The 16,821-nt window shown below is 52.6% G+C and overlaps 2 protein-coding genes across 7 annotated transcripts in view; one reads left to right on the forward strand and one right to left on the reverse strand.

Moving 5' to 3' along the window:
* The first annotated feature begins 1,244 nt into the window (after nt 1-1,244).
* Nucleotides 1,245-10,070, forward strand: DENND2D (DENN domain containing 2D). Of its 2 annotated transcripts, XM_046904195.1 has the most exons (13): nt 1,245-1,363; nt 2,004-2,057; nt 3,170-3,354; nt 3,538-3,650; nt 3,733-3,802; nt 4,649-4,726; nt 4,812-4,952; nt 6,540-6,688; nt 6,766-6,943; nt 7,109-7,150; nt 7,571-7,661; nt 7,786-8,025; nt 8,526-10,070. In XM_046904195.1, the coding sequence occupies exons 3-13, from the start codon at nt 3,307-3,309 to the stop codon at nt 8,585-8,587; spliced, it is 1,212 nt and encodes a 403-aa protein (XP_046760151.1). In that variant the 5' UTR covers nt 1,245-1,363; nt 2,004-2,057; nt 3,170-3,306; the 3' UTR covers nt 8,588-10,070. The 2 variants fall into 2 exon arrangements, with proteins under 2 accessions (XP_046760151.1, XP_419235.8); XM_419235.8 differs by lacking the exon at nt 2,004-2,057.
* Nucleotides 10,071-13,247: 3,177 nt separating this feature from the next.
* Nucleotides 13,248-16,821, reverse strand: part of CEPT1 (choline/ethanolamine phosphotransferase 1) — a 46,925-nt gene continuing 43,351 nt past the window's right edge. For all 5 annotated transcript variants that reach the window (XM_015298707.4, XM_046904137.1, XM_015298709.4 and 2 more), the window contains exons 7-9: nt 16,040-16,198; nt 14,777-14,902; nt 13,248-14,047 (exon numbers count right to left, since the gene is read on the reverse strand). In XM_015298707.4, the coding sequence (XP_015154193.1) occupies nt 13,928-14,047; nt 14,777-14,902; nt 16,040-16,198 (405 nt within the window). In that variant the 3' untranslated portion in view covers nt 13,248-13,927. The remainder of the gene's footprint in view (nt 14,048-14,776; nt 14,903-16,039; nt 16,199-16,821) is intronic.

The following is a 16,821-nucleotide window of genomic DNA, read 5'->3' on the forward strand; positions in this document are numbered from 1 at the left end:
CCGGGATCGGTTCGGTGAAGCAGAACAGCTTTGGCTGCGCACCCACAGCAGATCCACAGTGTGTCTGTTTGTTGGCACGGGGGGGGTTCTGGCAGCAAAGAGCTCTCCGTGGGAAGATTCCAAGGTCAACAGCTCACGGTTGGCCGGATTGTGGCCGGGGCACAAAGGGACAGTGTTCGTCCAGAGCAGAGAGGTTTCAGGCTGGGAACGCAGCACAGAAGCTGTCAGAGCAGAGCGAGGCGATGGCAAAGTGCATTCATGCTTGGTTTAAAAGGAGCAAGCAGAAAATATTTGTGCATATGGAGAGAGAGAGAGAGAGAGAAAGGAAAAAGCAACTACCAAACAAGGAATTCGGGGATTTCTTCTGGCTGCAGTCAGTGATTGCTCTCCGAGGGTGGCTCCGTTTTCCAGGAAAGGAGGGATTTTCCTCCAAAGTCGAAAGGGAAAACCCCTAAATTTTCATTCTCCTGCTGTGCCAACAGGAAATGTCTCCTGGGAGTAGCACACAGCCCTGCACCCATCTGCTCTGGGAAGCACGAGTGCTCGGCCACCCCCTTGAGAGCAGCAGAACCCCCCCGGATCCACAGCTCCCAATGGCCCCGGTGGGGAAAGAGACCTCACCGGGGGCAGAAGGAGGGTGTTTGGTACAGGAAAGCTGCGCCTGCAAACTGTGGGGCTGAGGACTGTGCGCAACTCATCACACCTCACAGCTGTGCCCACAGGGCCGATCTGGGCGCCTCTGAGGGGAGGGGGCAGAGTTCTGCGCACCGAAAAGCGCCAGCATAGGTGGAAGCGCAGCCCGGCGGCGTTCCCATACCAGGACGAGATCGCAACCGGCGGTGCCAGCAGGAACTGCTTCCCCATCCCAGCAGACAGCCCCAAACCTCCGTCCTCCGGAGGGGCGGCTCAGCCTCACCCCCTTCCTCGGCCCAAAAGAGCCCCGGGGAGGCGGAGCGGCCGCTGCCGTGGGACATCCCTCCGTGCCCGGCTCCTCCCGGCTCCTTCGTGCCCAGGGATGCTCCTGGCCCTCCCCGTACCCAGGTACTCCCAGAACCACGTGCCCGGTGCTCCCGCTTCCCGGTGCTTCACGTTCTCCCGCCCCCCGGGGGGTTTCCGATGCCGTCTCCCCAATCCCCATCCGACGCCAGGTGCGGCCCGCCCCCCCCGCTCCTCCTCTCCTCTCTTCTCTCCTCTTCTCCTCTCCGCCCCGTCCCGTCCCTCCTCCCCCGGGAAAGCGAAAGCGCGGCGGGCGGAAGCGGAGCTCCCCGTAGCGCCGCACCGGGGCCGCTCCACGTCGGGGCCACGATGGCCTCTTCCATCAGCAACCTCTTCCGACGGAGCCTACGGCGCTCGGGCCGCAGAGGTGAGCGCTGGGAGGGGCCGCCGGGACGGCGGGAGCCGGGCGGAGCGGGGATGCGCACGGGCAGCGCGGCGCGGTCACACCGGCACCGGTTCGGTCCGCTTCAGCCCTCCCCGAGCCTCTGCCACGGGGCTCACCCCGAATCCCGAGGTTTGTCCCTAACGCAGGAGCTCACCCTGAATCCCCGGGGTTTATCCATTCTCTCAGTGCTCATCCTAAGTCTTGGGGGCTCACCCCAAACCTCGGGCTTTATCCCAGGTCCGAGGGTTCACAACGCCCTCTGGGGGCTCAGCCCGACCCCTCCTGCCCTGCCCTATTCCCACCAACCCCGACCAAAACCCATCCTAAACGAGTCTGCCCCACCCCCCCGATATTCACACCTTCCCCTCCTCGGGGCTTTACCTCAACGAGGGGATCCCCCACGTGGAGCCACATCCCCAATGGCGGCACCGCAGGGTGAAGCAGAGCCCAGCATGGTGGCTGTGCCCCGCTACCCACAGGGTACGGTACCACTGGAGGATGGTGCAGAATTTGGTCTTTTGGGATCTGTGAGCGTTTCTGAGATGTGGGTCGGGGGTTTCTCGCCAGCATCACCTCACCCTAAAGCGGTGCTGGAGGTTTTACAACTTTTTTTTTTTTTCAGCATTCAGTGGAAAATGAAGCGAAAGCCATTTCCTTTCTGTCCTTTTGGGGACAGGTGGGTGGCAGCACGGTGCGAGCTCAGCCAGCAGCACAGTGTTGGGAGGCTGGGCGCAATGGGACGGGTTGTGCAGCTCCTGGCTCTGCCTTTGGCTGATAAGAAACTTGCTGTCAGCGTGGGAAGCTGCGTGTGCAGCATGAACTCTTCCTTGCAATGCCCTCATTGTGGGCAGGGTGCAGTGCTGCAGCCTTTGCCCTCTCCGTGCCCGTGGGAGGGAGGGGTGAAAATCCACAGCTGGGACTGTGTGCAGACTGAGGGCTGTTGGTGCCCACCAGACCTGCCGTAGAGATGCATGACAATGGCCGAGCTGCCACAGGATCCCGTGGCCAACAGGGGATACAGGGACAGGCTGCAGGAGCTGGGTTTAATCCAGCTGCATGCCCGTTTTCCTGCCTGCTGTGTACCTAAGCACAGGTACTGAGTTCATCTCCCAGCCCTCAATGCTGCTGTCCCCCCATGAGCATCCCAGCACCTTTGGGCATGTCAGCGTGGGCTCTCCTCATTCTTATTTCTCATTGTTTCTCATTCTGATGCTCCCCAGCTGCTCTCCCAACCAGCTGAACAAGAAAAAGGGTGCAGTTCCAAGGAACTGCTTTGCTGTGGGAGCTGTGGTTTAAGGAAAACCCTCTGGTATCTCATTTGCAATCAGCAGTTCCCAGGACTGAGTGCGTCTGGCAGGGAGACATTGGGATTCATCTCACGGAGCCCTTGGAGGTGCTCAAACAAGACCTGTGTTGGCTGTTTGCTGTTTCTTTGTCTCCCTAAGGAAACAAAGTGCTCTGAAAGCACTCCCATGCAGTTCTGCTCTCCACCCCCCCATGCCCAGGCATTGTTCTGGGCACCCCCAGCCTCTCTGGGATGGGGTGAAGGGGAGCTGTGGGAGTCTGATGGTGCCTTGATTTCCTCTAGAAGACTCACTGAAGTTCTCTTTCCATTCCATGTGCTGCACCCATAGGTCCCCAGCTGCTCGCTATTGCCCTCACAGGGACCAAGAACCCCCTATGTGCCGGGTGCAGTTCACAAGTAGCCCTGCATCTCCCTCCCTGCACACCTCCCAGACTTACATTTCACTGTTCTCTGCTGTTTTTGGTTTTGTTTTTTGGCTGCAGAAGGCAAACAGGAGGCCCCTGCAGCAGACGGCATCCCATCTCATGTGCCTCTGGGAAAGGCAGGAGAGCGGAGCTCCATCCTCTACTCTGCTGGGCAGTTCTTCTTCGAGTACCTGGTGGTGGTGTCGCTGAGGAAGATGTCAGATGGACGTTATGAACCCAAGATAGCCTATCAGTTCCCAAAGGTATTTGATCCCATAACTTTCTGTGGAAGGATGGGTTTCCTGAGGTTAAGAGGAAAAGGGGACATTTCCCTTCCCCATCACCAGAGCCAGGGGAGCGTGGAGAAGTACCCCATGCAGGCACCCCAAAGTCACCCCACCCCTGTGGGTGCCATCCATCACCCTAATGGCATCACTTCATTCCAGCGTGAGAACCTCCTGAAGGGTCAGAAGGAGGAGGAGGAGCGGCTCCTGCAGGCCATCCCCCTCTTCTGCTTCCCCGATGGCAACAACTGGGAGCCCGTCACCACCTTCCCCAGGTACCTGCCCTGCTGTGGTCCCACCCGGAGGGCTGTGGGCTGTCAGAGCTGTCCTGTGCCCATGCACTGTATCTCCTTGCAGCGAAACCTTTTCCTTCGTCCTGACAAACGTGGATGGCAGCAGGAAGATTGGTTACTGCAGGAGGCTGCTGGTGAGCTTTGGTTGTGGCTGTGCCAATGGGGGTGTGGTGCGATGAGCACTGGGGGTTGCCTGATGGGTTTGGGTTTTTTTCTATCTGCTGGGATGTCAGTTGGGTGCTGGGTGGAGGAAAGCAGCCCGAAACAGAGCTGGGATGTGGGAGGTGTCGTCCCCTTACCAGCACTGGGTATAGGGATGCGTGTGTTGCCCACATGGGCACCGAGGAGCTGCGTGCCCTCAGCCCCATCCTGTGTTCTGAGCAGTGGCTGCCTCTCAGCTCACAGCTTTTGGCATGATGGAGTTCTTCTTTGGGCCTGAGTTCACATGCAGAATACTGAAATAGGGACAGAAAGCCACAAGGCTGCAGCCCATGCTCGGTGACTTGCTGTTCCCACCACCCTGTCCTTCCCTCCCTGCTTCTGCACCCAGGATTTTGGCACTGGGTGTCTGGAGGGCTGAAAGTACAAAGAGGAAATGTGTGGAAAGGAAAGAGCAAGGCGGGCACTCGCTGGTGCTGTTTCAGCAGGAGAGGGGATGAGCTGCAGGGATGGGGAGGTGGTGTCTGAGGGGGAGAGAAGTTTGGGACTGTGCCATAGGGCTTTGTACCAAAATGATGAACAACTCTGGCATCCAAAGTGCCTCCTCCAGGCCCTGCTACACTCTGCTCTTACAGCATGGAGCACATCCCTGGTTGAGGTCCCAGCTCTGAAAGTCCCCCAGTGAGCAACTGGGATTTTCCCATTGAGATTCCAGAGTGGGTTCTCCTTGGGGTGAATGGGACCGGGGATCACTGGGAAGAGGAGGGATCTGATGTGACGGGGCTGGGAGATGCTCAACCCTTTCTCCCATCCTCCTGCAGCCCTCTGGCCGCGGTGTCCGCCTCCCCGAGGTCTTCTGCATCATCAGCTGCCTGGGCTGCTTCGGGCTCTTCTCCAAGGTGGGGCTCTATGCGGGTACCACTGTGCCAGGCGGCCGCCCTGCTGCCTGCTGGCATTTCATGGCCTCCTTCTGCCTCCCCCCAGATCCTGGATGAGGTGGAGAAGAGGCGTCAGATCTCCATGGCAGTGATTTACCCCTTCATGCAGGGCCTGCGGGAATCGCCCTTTCCAGCTCCGGGGAAAACCGTCACCATTAAAAGCTTCATCCCCGAGTCGGGCACAGAGGTTGGTTTGGGGGACTCAGCATGGGGCTGCCTCCATGGCTGTGGGTCGGGCAGTGAGGACTTTGTGCCCTGGGGGACAGAGGTGCTGCTTCCCATGGGTGAGAGCAGTGGTGAGGATGAGGATGGAGCCCACCTGTGGGCAGTGCCACTTTGCAGCTCCATCAGCCTGGAGCCAGAGCCCTCAGTGCAAAACCTCACCTGGCACCATTCCTGAGCACCACTGCTCAAACAGCCTCAGTGTCAGCACTGCTGTGTTGGGGCTGTGCTGGTTCACACCCCTGCCTCAGGGCTGCAACCCAGCAGTGCAGGCTGCAGCTTGCCCTCTGCATCGCCTCAGCTGAGCACTGAGGGTGTGCTGGAGGCATGCAGCGAGCCCAGCTCTTAACTGCAGTGCTGCTTGGAAAGATCTGAGCAGGGCACAATGCCCACCTCGCCCATGCAAAGCACCAGGCCAGGTTAGCACAAGCAGAGCTCGTTCTGCTTTTCTTTTCTCTTATGGTGAAGCTGCAGTGAAAGGTTTGAAGGATCTGCCCTGGGTCATGCAACAGTGCTGAGCATCCCTGGGATATGGCCTGCTGGGGTGGGTCCTAGAGCAGGATCCTCCCTCTCTAGTGCCATTTGGCAGCTGCCTATCAAATTACAAGGGATTTCTTCATCCAGGAAAACTTGTGCAAGGGCTTTGCACATTGCTCAATGCTCTGGCTGAGGGCCAGGCTGCAGGAGCGTGGCTGGGGGTGATGGAGAAGCAGGGCGCATGGGGACATTCTTTGGAAGAGATGGAATGTGAGGCTCCAGGCAGGGGCTGGAGTGAGGCAGGGAGATCCCAGGGAAAGGGCTGAAAACATCCTGGGTGCCGCAGGGCTGGGGGTTGGACACCATGCAGGGTTTGTGCTGGAAGGGGCTGCAGAGCATGGCCAGGCCCTGTGCTGCCTGCTGGAAATGCAGCACTTTGATGGCAGTGTCACAGCGCAGGGTGGTCCCAGGGGGCAGGCAAGGTGGAGAGAGGTGACAGTGCTGTCACACCTCATACAGTGCAGTCACACCTCACTGCTGGGGGCTGTGCATCCAGGGCAAAGCCAGCTGAAGGGGCACACCATCACCAAACACCTGCTTGATGTTTCACCTTTCCATCCTTGCAAGCAAGAAGTGTGCCCGCCCTCCTCGGGTGGCTTTTGAGGACATCTGTGTGGTTTTCATAGCCGAAGTCGTGCCTTCCTCCCTGTTCTGGGGAACTTTCTCCAGCATTGCTCATAGGTTGTGTGCTGAGGTCTCCTACCAGGGCCTCGTGAGCACTGAAGAACTTTGGGTTACAACTCCATTGCCCTAATTAATAAATGCCACAGTAGGCACTGCTGGTGGCTTCCCCTGCGTTTTGTTTCTGCATGTCCCAAATCCCCACGCAGGACAAGGGGCAGGCTGTGCTTTGCAGACATTCTTGCTGCAGATGCTGCAACCTCCTCCCCACCAGGACGGGGTTTGGGCAGCACTGTGGTCATTAATTGCTCCCAAATCGTCTTCTGGGAGACTCAGATGGGCACAGAGGGACCGTTTTCCTTTTAAGCCAACCTTGGTGGCTCTCACCCCGCAGCTCATTGAGCTCACACGACCTGTGGACGCCCACCTGGAGCACGTGGAGTTCCCAGCGCTGCTCCAGCGCCTCAGCCCCATCCTCATCCTGCACATCTTCGCCTCCGCTGTGCTGGAGCGGCGGCTCATCTTCCTGGCTGAGGAGCTGAGGTGAGTCCCGAGCTGTTTCTGTTCCCAAAATCCCCCCCCAGACCCCTGGAGGAGCACAGGTTGAGCTCCTCTCGCAGTGTCCTCTCACAGTGTATCCACGCCGTGGCTGCTCTCCTCTACCCCTTCACGTGGGCTCACACCTACATCCCTGTGGTCCCCGAGTGCCTGCTCGACACCGTCTGCTGCCCCACACCCTTCATGGTTGGCATCCAGAGGCGGCACCTGGAGCGGGTGCTGGAGCAGCCCATGGAGGAGGTATTTATTGCAGGCAGGAGGGGTGGAGGGGTCTGGCTGCAGTGCTGGGTTCAGCTGTGACCCTGCGCTTGTGCTGGGTGGGAAGCAGCGATGGGGTGGGTGAGAGTGCAGTGCACGTCTTGGTGGCTGTGCTTGCTCAGCTCATTGCTCTGTGCTCTCTTGCAGGCTCTGATAGTTGATCTGTGTGAAGGGAAGATCCTCCGGGCGGTAGGTTCCCCACGCAGGACATGGGGCTGAGGGTCCTCACTTTGTCCCAGCTGCATCTCGGTGGCAGGGCTGTGGTTTTGGAACTGGGAGCGATGGGGTCACCATCTCTGGATGGGTTCAGAATGGTGGAGATGTGGCACTGAGGGATGTAGGTGGGCACGGTGGGGTTGGGCTGGAATCAGGGATCTCAGAGTCCTTTTCTGACTTAGAATCGTCAGATCTTTAATGTCCTTGTGCCCCACAAAGTGATTCCTCCACCCGCTGTGCTGCCCTACGAGCAGCAACCTCTGTCTCTGGGGCATCCCATTGCCAGCATCCCTTCACACCATCATTACGGGGCCCCATAGAGCCCCTGAGCACCTCCCAGGGCCACACGAGCTGCATTCCCATTGGTCCTTCATGGCCCCATTTGCCTTCCAGGTGGGCGACGAGGATCAGATCTTGCCCATCAAGCTGCAGAACGAGATGCTGGCATCTCTGAACAGGCACAACAGCAACAACAACATCCACAGTAAGGGCGTCTCTTTACACGGTGTTAAAGCCTGCAGAGGGCACGTGGTTTTCCTAATGGGACCTGGGCTCCATTTGCAAGAACAGAGTCCCATCTTCCCCTCTAATGCTGTCTTCTCTCACAGCATCTGAGCAGCTGAATGCACTCATCTCCGAGGCCTTTGTGCAGTTCTTTGTCCGTCTGGTCGGGCATTACACCTCACACATCAAGTGGAGTAAAAACGGCCCGGGCACCTTCCAGGAAAGAGCCTTCTGCAAGGCCATCACCTCCAAGACCAACCGCAGGTTCGTGAAGAAGTTTGTGAAGACCAACATGTTCTCCTTATTTATTGAGGACGCAGAGAAGAGCAGGATCCCACAGGAAGGTAAAGGGGGCTGCAGGGTGCTGGGGTGGAGGGAGAAGGGCAGAAAATGCCCCATACCCAGAGAGGGATGCAGGGATGCTCTGCAGCCTGCTGTGCCCTGCCCGGGGTGCACAGGGACAGACCTGCAGCAGATGGAGGGCAGAAGCCAGGCTGTTGTGTTCCTGCTGCGTCACCTTTCGGGCTGTTTGCATTCTCAGCATCTCCCACTTTCTTTCTTCCCTGTTGGTTGGGAACAGGAATGAAGGTGTGGGTGAAAACCCAGCTGAGAGTAATTGAGGCCACTGTAGGGGGGAAGTGGTGTTGGGTGGAGGATCACCACAACCCTATTTCCCCCAGACCCCCCCTGGCTGCAGCCCTCTGTGTGCCATCCACCCCCATGCACCTCTGTGCCCTCTCCAGCCCCCACCTTTCAGTTCCCTGCATGAGCTGCAAGCACAGATGTCACAGCTCTGACCCTGGCAGTGTTTGGTGACCACAACCCCCCCTTGCTGTGCCCACAGCCTACTTCCAGCAGAAGATAACAGAATACCAGCAGCAGAAGAAGCACCGAAGGGACTCCTGAGAGCAGCCTGAAGGGGTGGCACCCAGCAGGGCTCTGCCTGCAGCACTGCGTGTTCCATCTGTGCCCCATCCAAGGGCAGAGCACTCTGCATTCTGCTGGGTCTGCCCTGCCCAGAGACTCACAGAAAGCAGCAAGCACCGGTTTCTGCCCTTTCCCTTTTCCCTCGGGGCACCGTAGCACTGGAAAGTAGTTTTGCATAGAGCTCACAAGCAGGCTGGGGTGTCTCCTCCCACCTGGCTGGGACAGAAAGTGTGCACAGCTCAGTGCTCAGCCCCACACTGAGCTGTGCCCTGGGGAGCCCCAGCACTGTGTGTGCTGATGGATGCAAGTGGAGGATGGGCTGCAGGACCAGTTATTGCTGAATGCAAAAAGGGATGAGGGATGAGGAGGAAACATTGTTAATTGCTAAGTAAAACAAACATAGGTTTGGTAAATAGGGAGCATCCGATGGAATAGGTTTCTGAGGATCCTGGTGTCTGTTGTAGCTGCTGTCTGTTGGTAGTGCATGGAGCTGTGATCCCACTTCAGCTGCATGGAGACATGAACCAACAGGTTACTCAGCCATGCCATAAGCAAACCTGAAGGTCACAGGGCTGTTCTGCAGCAGAAAGAGCAGCACAGGGGAGGAGGAAGTGCTAGTTAAATCTTGTAGTAAAAGGTGGCAACATCCTCCTCCCTGCTGGCTTTGATGCCAACTTCTCTATCACTGTGGTTCATCTCAGCGCTGCCTCTGAAGCATGACGCCTGCAGCAGACTTAAAGTGCTCTTAAAATGCTCTCCCCCTTTTCTAATGCATCTGCACAGGAAGCAAGGGCTGCTGCACAGACTCAGGGCTGCAGGTCTGCCCTGTTCCTCTCTGGCAGTGGACCTTCCCTTAGGAGAGAAGGGATGAGCAGGGAGAGATGCTTGCTCTCCCAGCAGGAGGTGCGGAGCAAGGCAGAGCTCCATCCTCCTCTCTCTCCAGGGCTGCCCCATCTCAGTACTGCACCACTCCAGTGGTTATTGCAATACCTCTTAATACAGCTTCCTTTTTAATACATCCCCCCCCGGTGGTACTGAGCTGCTGAAGGCCCCATAGAGACATTTTATAGCAGCACTGCCCAGGGAGCTGCAGTCCACCAGGAGATGTTTGGGCAGAGCTGCTGGAACAGCAATAGAACTGAGCCAGAGGGGAAGGGCGTTTGTTAGAGGAGCGTCAGGGGGTGCAGCCATGCACAAATAGAAGTGCTGTTGGACAGAGAATGGAATAGAAGGGATGCTGGAATAGCAACAATGTGCCCAGCCATGCTGGAAGGACAGTGACTTTCTATCCCACTTTCTGTCTGGGGTGGGGGGGGGGGGGGGGGGGGGATGAGAACTATTTGTCAGGGGAATAAAGGGGTTTGGCACCGTAGGTGTCTTCTTTGCCTTCACAGGTCCCAAATCACAGGTAGTGAGACATCAGCCTATGGGAAATTAAAGGTTGAAGAGTAGTAAACTTAAACTGTGCTTTTTGTTTTCCATTCAAAAGTTGCTCATCTCCCACCACAAAAGGGGAAGGGGGGGCGGAAATGCAGGGTGTTAATGAGTGCAAAAACCACTCTCCTGCTTTTCCTTCTCACTCATTGCTGTTTGGAGAAGTTGTTGACCTTCTGAGCTGCATAGCATCTCACTGAGAAGAAAGGGAAGTGGTCCCTGCTTTGGAAGCAGCTCTTCAGCAATGAAGCATCACTATGCACATGGAGGTCTGGAAGCTGCAGCTGCTTTGCTTCTGCCTGAGAAACACCCAATGGAAAGTGGCTGTTGCTGCAAAGAGAATAGAGATGTGCAAAAAAGGGATCCCTTCCTCTAGAAAGGTGTCATTCCAATGCATTCTGTGACTCCTAAATGTTCTGTAAGTTGATGCAAGAGGAAGGAAAAAAGGCCAGGGCCACAATCGGCCCCCAGACACCCAATTCCTGACCCCCACCTCTTCTCCTCTCTTTTCCCTTGGGTTATTCTCTTCCTTCCTCACAGCTCAGCCCTCATTTCCTACACCTTCATCACTGATGATATTTCTGACCTATGAGCATTAAGGGCTTCTTGATTTGGGTTGGCCCAACATTGAAAACTCACCTGGCCAGCACAAACTAGCAACAGCTTTAACACCCTGCCCTGTAACACCCGGAGCATGCACATCCCTGAGGTCCATCAGCAGCTGTGAAGCAAGCAGATACAGTGCAGGTACTGAAGAAAATACCCTCCTCCTTTCTTTGAACTGCCCCCCAGAGCAGCTGCTTGCAGCCATGCTCAGGTCACACCACAGCCAACCAGCGCAACTCAACGCACTTTAAATCCTCCTTCCTGCTCAAGGCCTGTCTCATACCTGCTCTAAGCCTGCAACAGTAAATAAAGCAGTGCCAGGAAATGGTGCCCTGAACTGGAAAGTGCTCATTTCTGATAAGCTGTGAGCACAGCTCCCAGCAATGCACAGTGCTGCAAACAACCACCAGGCACAGTTCTGTGCTTTGGTTCTGCTGCACAGCTGTCCTGTGTGGAAGATAAGGTCTGTGTTATGGTGTGCGTCACAGCAGCAGCAAACAGCCCTGTGCATATTTAACCTCCCAGAGTCAGCACAGTCACCATTGCTGAGTGCTTTCAGATAAGTGCAGTGCAATAATACACTCCTACCTCAGCACGCTGCTCTCCTGCCTCTGACCTCAGAATGTTGCTGTGGATTGCAAGGATTAAAGCTCTCCATAACTCCACTCCAAAACAGAAGCAGGCACAGAACTGGGTGCATGTGAGGTAGGAAGAAAACACAAGCATGAAACAAAACTGATGCTCAGATGAACCAGAAGCAGAGCCCAAGCCATCTCAACCCATCCTCTTCCCACATTAAGCCCTTGTGGAAGGCAGAGAAACCCCTCCATCAGTCCTTACAACATGCAGCAGTCCAGCACCAACTGACATTCTCGGCTTCCCTCGATGGTTCTGCAGGAAACCTCACTGTGCTCTGAAGGATGTGAGGTCCATGTACAGTGCTGCAGGAAGCAGAGGCTGCTGTTGCAAGAGCTTTTCCCTCTACAGCATCTTCTGAATGCAATAGAGTGAAAAAGGAGTGTCACAAGATGGGGCTGAGTGTGCAAACACTGCTCCTCCTCCATCTCCTCCAGCAACTTGAAGCCTACAAGCATATCTGAGATAACCTATGATCACAAACAACAGGACTGCAATGCACAGTGCTAAAGTTCACATATTCCATTGTTTATTATGGGTGCTTACACAATCCCTACACCCACACAGCAATGCTCTGCATGGCCGGGGTTATAAGCAGCAATGTTCCTTTAGGAACAGGATGCTGTGCTCTGCTAACACTGAAACCTGACCTGCACAGAAATGGTCTCCATGGCTGCCTGAGGTCACCCCAGCTTTTGTTTGATGGAAAGCTCAGGGAAAGGCATCACAGTTCATTTCCCCATTGCAACACACTTTAGACTCCCTTGTAACAGCTTGCTTGGGCCTGGACAGCCCCTCACAGGCTTCAGTTCTTCACCATATCAGTCACAAGCATCAGCGATAAGTAATTCAAAGCAGCTTAATCTCCAAACCCTAAAAACCAAGAGAACAACTCCCCATTTGTCCCACTGGGCACACACACCCCAGGCAGGGACTTCCCAAGGTCCTGAGTTCTGCACTCATCCCCATCTAATGGAAGAATTCCCATACTGGGAAGACTGAGCAGCTTCCAGCACAGCCACTCCTGCAGGCTCTTCCCCACCACCTGAAGAGCAGCAGTGAGAGGCTGGGTTTACCCAGACAGAACCTTCACCCAGATGAATGCAGTTAAGATTAGATAGACTAAACATGAATACTATCTCCATCCCAGTTATCTACAACTGTGACAGCTGCTGCCCTGAAGGCTGCATGACCAAACTCCACAACACTTGCTGAGTAAGTCAGTACCTCAGTTCCACTGCCTGCAGTGCCCCATCACTTTCCATGGCCAAGTGGGACTTTGATTTGGTGTTCTATTTGTCACTTACTTTTAATGTGAGCCACATTCACTTCTTCCAGAAAAGAAAGTTTTCAAGTACTGCTGTGCTCTGGGTTCCCTGTAGTCAATTCTCCATCACCATTAGCAAGACACTTTGTGAGCAGAGGTCTGGGCTTTCAGCCACCAGGCTCCTTGCACGACCCACCAACAGCTCCCAGAAAACCAGAGCAGATCCTGCTCTGCACAGCAAACCTGGGCCCTTTGTTTAGCATCCAAAATTCACCTTAGTGCCACAGTGAGGCACACACTGCAGCACCTCACTTCTGCATGTTTCAATCCTCCATTGAATCCAGCAGCCTCTACACACCAAATGGTATTAAAACAAAAGCAGAATAAAGAAGAAAAACAACTTACCACATCACGGAGCACAGAAGAGCCTTGGAGATCCCAGAATGACATCCCTGTAGAACTAAAGCATTAGAAAACTGCTTTTTAAATGGCAGGATGGGTGCTTCTTGAGGTTAAGTACTTCAATCCAACAGGACAGAGCAACACACCTGAAGACAAATGCTGCTCTCAGAATTCTTATTTATTAAGAGCAGAAAGGAAATTTTGCTTAAGTTCCATACATAAAAAAGTAAACAGTAAAATCTTCTTTTTAAAGTTCCTTTTTTTTTTTTCCACTGAAGAAAATTGAGAAATAAGTTGTCTTTTAGATCACGTTTATTTAAAAAAATAAAATTAATTGACAAAGATACCACACTATTTTGCATGCTGGTCATCCCTTCCTCTTGCAGAACCCTGCTCTGTATTCTCCAGCCAAGAAACCACTTCTATCAGCAATGCTTCAGCAAATGAACCACATCAGCCTGGACTCAAACCTCAACAGCTGCTTCAGCCACACAAGTTAGTGAGATATCTGTTGTTACCAGCTCGGGTCTTTAGTAAATGAATTTCAAGTGGACACTAAACAAGTATTTCACTAAGAGATGATGAAATATTAAAATTAAAAGCAAGTCGTATTGCAGCTGTAATTATACTACATTAGAAACTTCAGTTGTTGGGGATCCATTCACCATACATAGATTATTCTGTAATCAAAGTAATTACAAAGAGAGCATTGCTCTCTGCATGCTTTCCTGGGCTCGGAACCAACAGAGTTGACTACATGTAGAGCTGACTAGGGTGTACTTGGAATTCACTCTCTCAGGCAGGAGACTAGTTAAGGAGTGTTACTGATAACAAAGAATAAGAGTTATACAACATTGATTATAAATTATTTTGTTCTTTCCTGCTTTTTGCCTTAGTCTCCGACACATCTTGCCATCCGTTCATGTAGAAAACCAACTCTTTTCTTGTTTTCCTCTATGGTGGCTCCCCATTTATTAATGGTGATTAGAATGAGTGGAAGAGGACTTGATTCGGAACACGTGGATGTGCAGATGGGCAGCAATCTGGTTGCACACACTCACACAGTATCGAAGCAAATCAAAGAGAGAAAAGATCTGCCAAAGGAAGAGTTACGCATTAGACGTGCACTCCCATGACATCAGTACGACATGATCCATATGCTTTAGAAAAAAATAACCATTGGGCTCTTTTCAAGAGCAAGATCTCAGACTCTGCAGGAACAGACACACTCTGTAGGCAGTTTCTAATTATGCTGAACTGCCTTCAGCTTTGAAAATAGAAAATGCAAACTACAGAGTCCAAGAAAGGAAAAGATTCCATTAGCTGCACAAATCCTGTGAAATGCTCCCATCAGCTCCAGATAGTAATAACTGTGTGTAAGCCATTGACTTTATTAGAAGGCTAACACTGACAGATAATGGCTGACTGCTTGAAAAATGTACGGGTTTAATGCTGAGACTTTTCCCAATGTGTTCTACCAGTAACTATGGGTATACTTGCCATCACGAGATGAAGGCAGAGCCATGCTGCTCCTGCACCACAAATGACACATTCCCTTCCTGGTAAGGCATCACCACAGATCTTCAAAGCACTCGAAGCTCTGAAGATTTGCTGCATTGCTTTACAACCGCACGAACTATGCACCAAGCAAACCCTCTTCACCTCAGTTTGCATAAAGGCCTACTCAAAAACCAACTCAGTCAAGCAGGTCCCCAGTGCCACCATCCTCAAGGGGAGTCAGCTAGGTTTAACCAATGCCAACAGCATGTAGGAAAAGAGCGCCAAATGCTTGCAATGATAACTGGCAAAGAGCTCATACTTACCAGGGCAATCCAGAGTACAATATACTCATCAATAAAGCTGTTAAAATACTGGTCCAGAAACAATAGTGCCGGGCCTATGAAAGCTGTATCGTGCAGGTGCATTTCACTTTTGGTCATGTGTGCAACCTGCAGTTAAAAAAAAGAGGAAGTTGAAGATATTAACATACTCCAGCAGTGACAGCGATTCACACAAAGCCAAAACAGCTGCAGTTAAAGCCACATTACAGTATTATGCATCAGGTGCCTGGTGACAGCAGCAATGCTGATTTAGTCACGGGAGACTGCAGCTAAATGAGATGCAAGCTTTGCAGAACAGTTTCATTCACTCACAACAAAAGGTAACTACAGAAAAAAACAAACATTGTCCAGCCCACAAGTTTCTCCTTCTGTCAGAAATAAGAGGGGATAAATTTTACCTTTAGTTGAGCTTGAAAACAAAAATTCACAGCCACTATGTTGTCAAGACCAGAGAATCACCACTTCTCTCATTCCACCTCTCTCATTATCCTCACGAAATAGGAATTAATAGGTGGAGGGAGACAGGCATCAAAAGAGCAAGCCTATGCCCAGGTGCATTCTTCACACTCCCCCCTACATGCACACTGACACCCTGCATAAAGGCCCTACACCACATCCTCACCCTACCAGCACAGCAAGCTGGGCTTGCTTAGAAAGCAGCTTTTCTTCCATTGAGTTACATAACACAGACCCAGTTCATGTGGTAACACAACATGTATGTGCAGAACTGAGACTGTGTGGGGCAGCACTTGGTTAATATGTTTCCTGCTACAACCCAGGAAATGATTCTAACTATTTCTCTCCAGTTGGTTAAGTTAAACTCAAGCACTTGTCCCAAACTCCCATGGTTCTCTCAGCTTCTCTCCTCCCCCAACAAGCTTTCCTCTCTACACATGCACCAGGGGAGGGTTTCAGGCAGCTCTCCTCCAGTCCTGCTCACTGCCCATATGCACAAACACATTGTAGAGATGTGAATGAACAGCTGGGGAGGGAGGAGAGACAGAATCCAGGGATGGAAAGCTGTACTGGCTCTAACTGCATAACTATGGCATCAGTGTGATGTTCACTGCTGCAGTTCCAAGTGGAAGAAAGCCTTCTGTTCCATCCCCTGCACCTCCAAACTACTTTGCTGTGTTTATCACTTTGCTATAAAAAACAGATGTAAATCAGCTGATGAAATAACCAGAGAACTTGAAGAGCTACAAGAAGTCTTACTGCAGTAGCCATAAACTCTGGTGTACTTACCACGAGTTTGTTTGTTATCTTAGCAGATACAAAACCAAAAGTAAGTATATACAAGCAGGGGTGCTTTTCAAACAGCTGCACAGCAGATTTCTTGTAGATCATAGCAGCAAGTGCAATTACTGACCCAATATGAAGAAAAGGTGAAAGGACACTGGTTCCCTGCAGTGAGATAAAGTTAAAGCATTAAAAATTGACAAAATGTGCACACTGCAAAATAATCTCAGCAAGTCAAACACTCACATGGCATGCAGACATGTGGTTTTTAAACTAAAAACACATGAAAAGCAAGTGTCTCTAAACCAACAATAACAGGAACAAGATGTGGTGAAACTCCAGCGAGCACCAGCTGAGTGTGTGGCCAAACCTCTCCTGTGCTGAACAACAAGAGAGCAAGAACTGCACAGTGCTGGCACTCATCACCCAGGCAGGAGCTGATGCTAACATTAAGCACTGGGAGAAATTTCCCTCTGTGCAACTTAAAAAGCAATATACAGCCTTCTAAGCAGCAAGTCACTGTTAACCTGGCATAGAACAGCATTTTGGAAAACTCCCTGGGCTTCACAATCAATGTTGTCCATTGTAGCAGAAGATACCTGTTCAGAAATCCATACTTTAACTGGTAATATGTTACTCAGAATGAGCAAAGCCATACTGATCTGCTTGACCAGCTTCCTTCTGAATGGATTTCTGCACTGGATCTCTGTGAACTTCTTGGAAATGTGTGTTTCTGTTTCCTGCTTGCTTTTGAATCAATCATATATAAAGCATCAAAGCCACAGCCT

This window comes from Gallus gallus, chromosome 26 (assembly GCF_016699485.2).
Source record: "Gallus gallus isolate bGalGal1 chromosome 26, bGalGal1.mat.broiler.GRCg7b, whole genome shotgun sequence".
Taxonomy (NCBI): domain Eukaryota; kingdom Metazoa; phylum Chordata; class Aves; order Galliformes; family Phasianidae; genus Gallus; species Gallus gallus.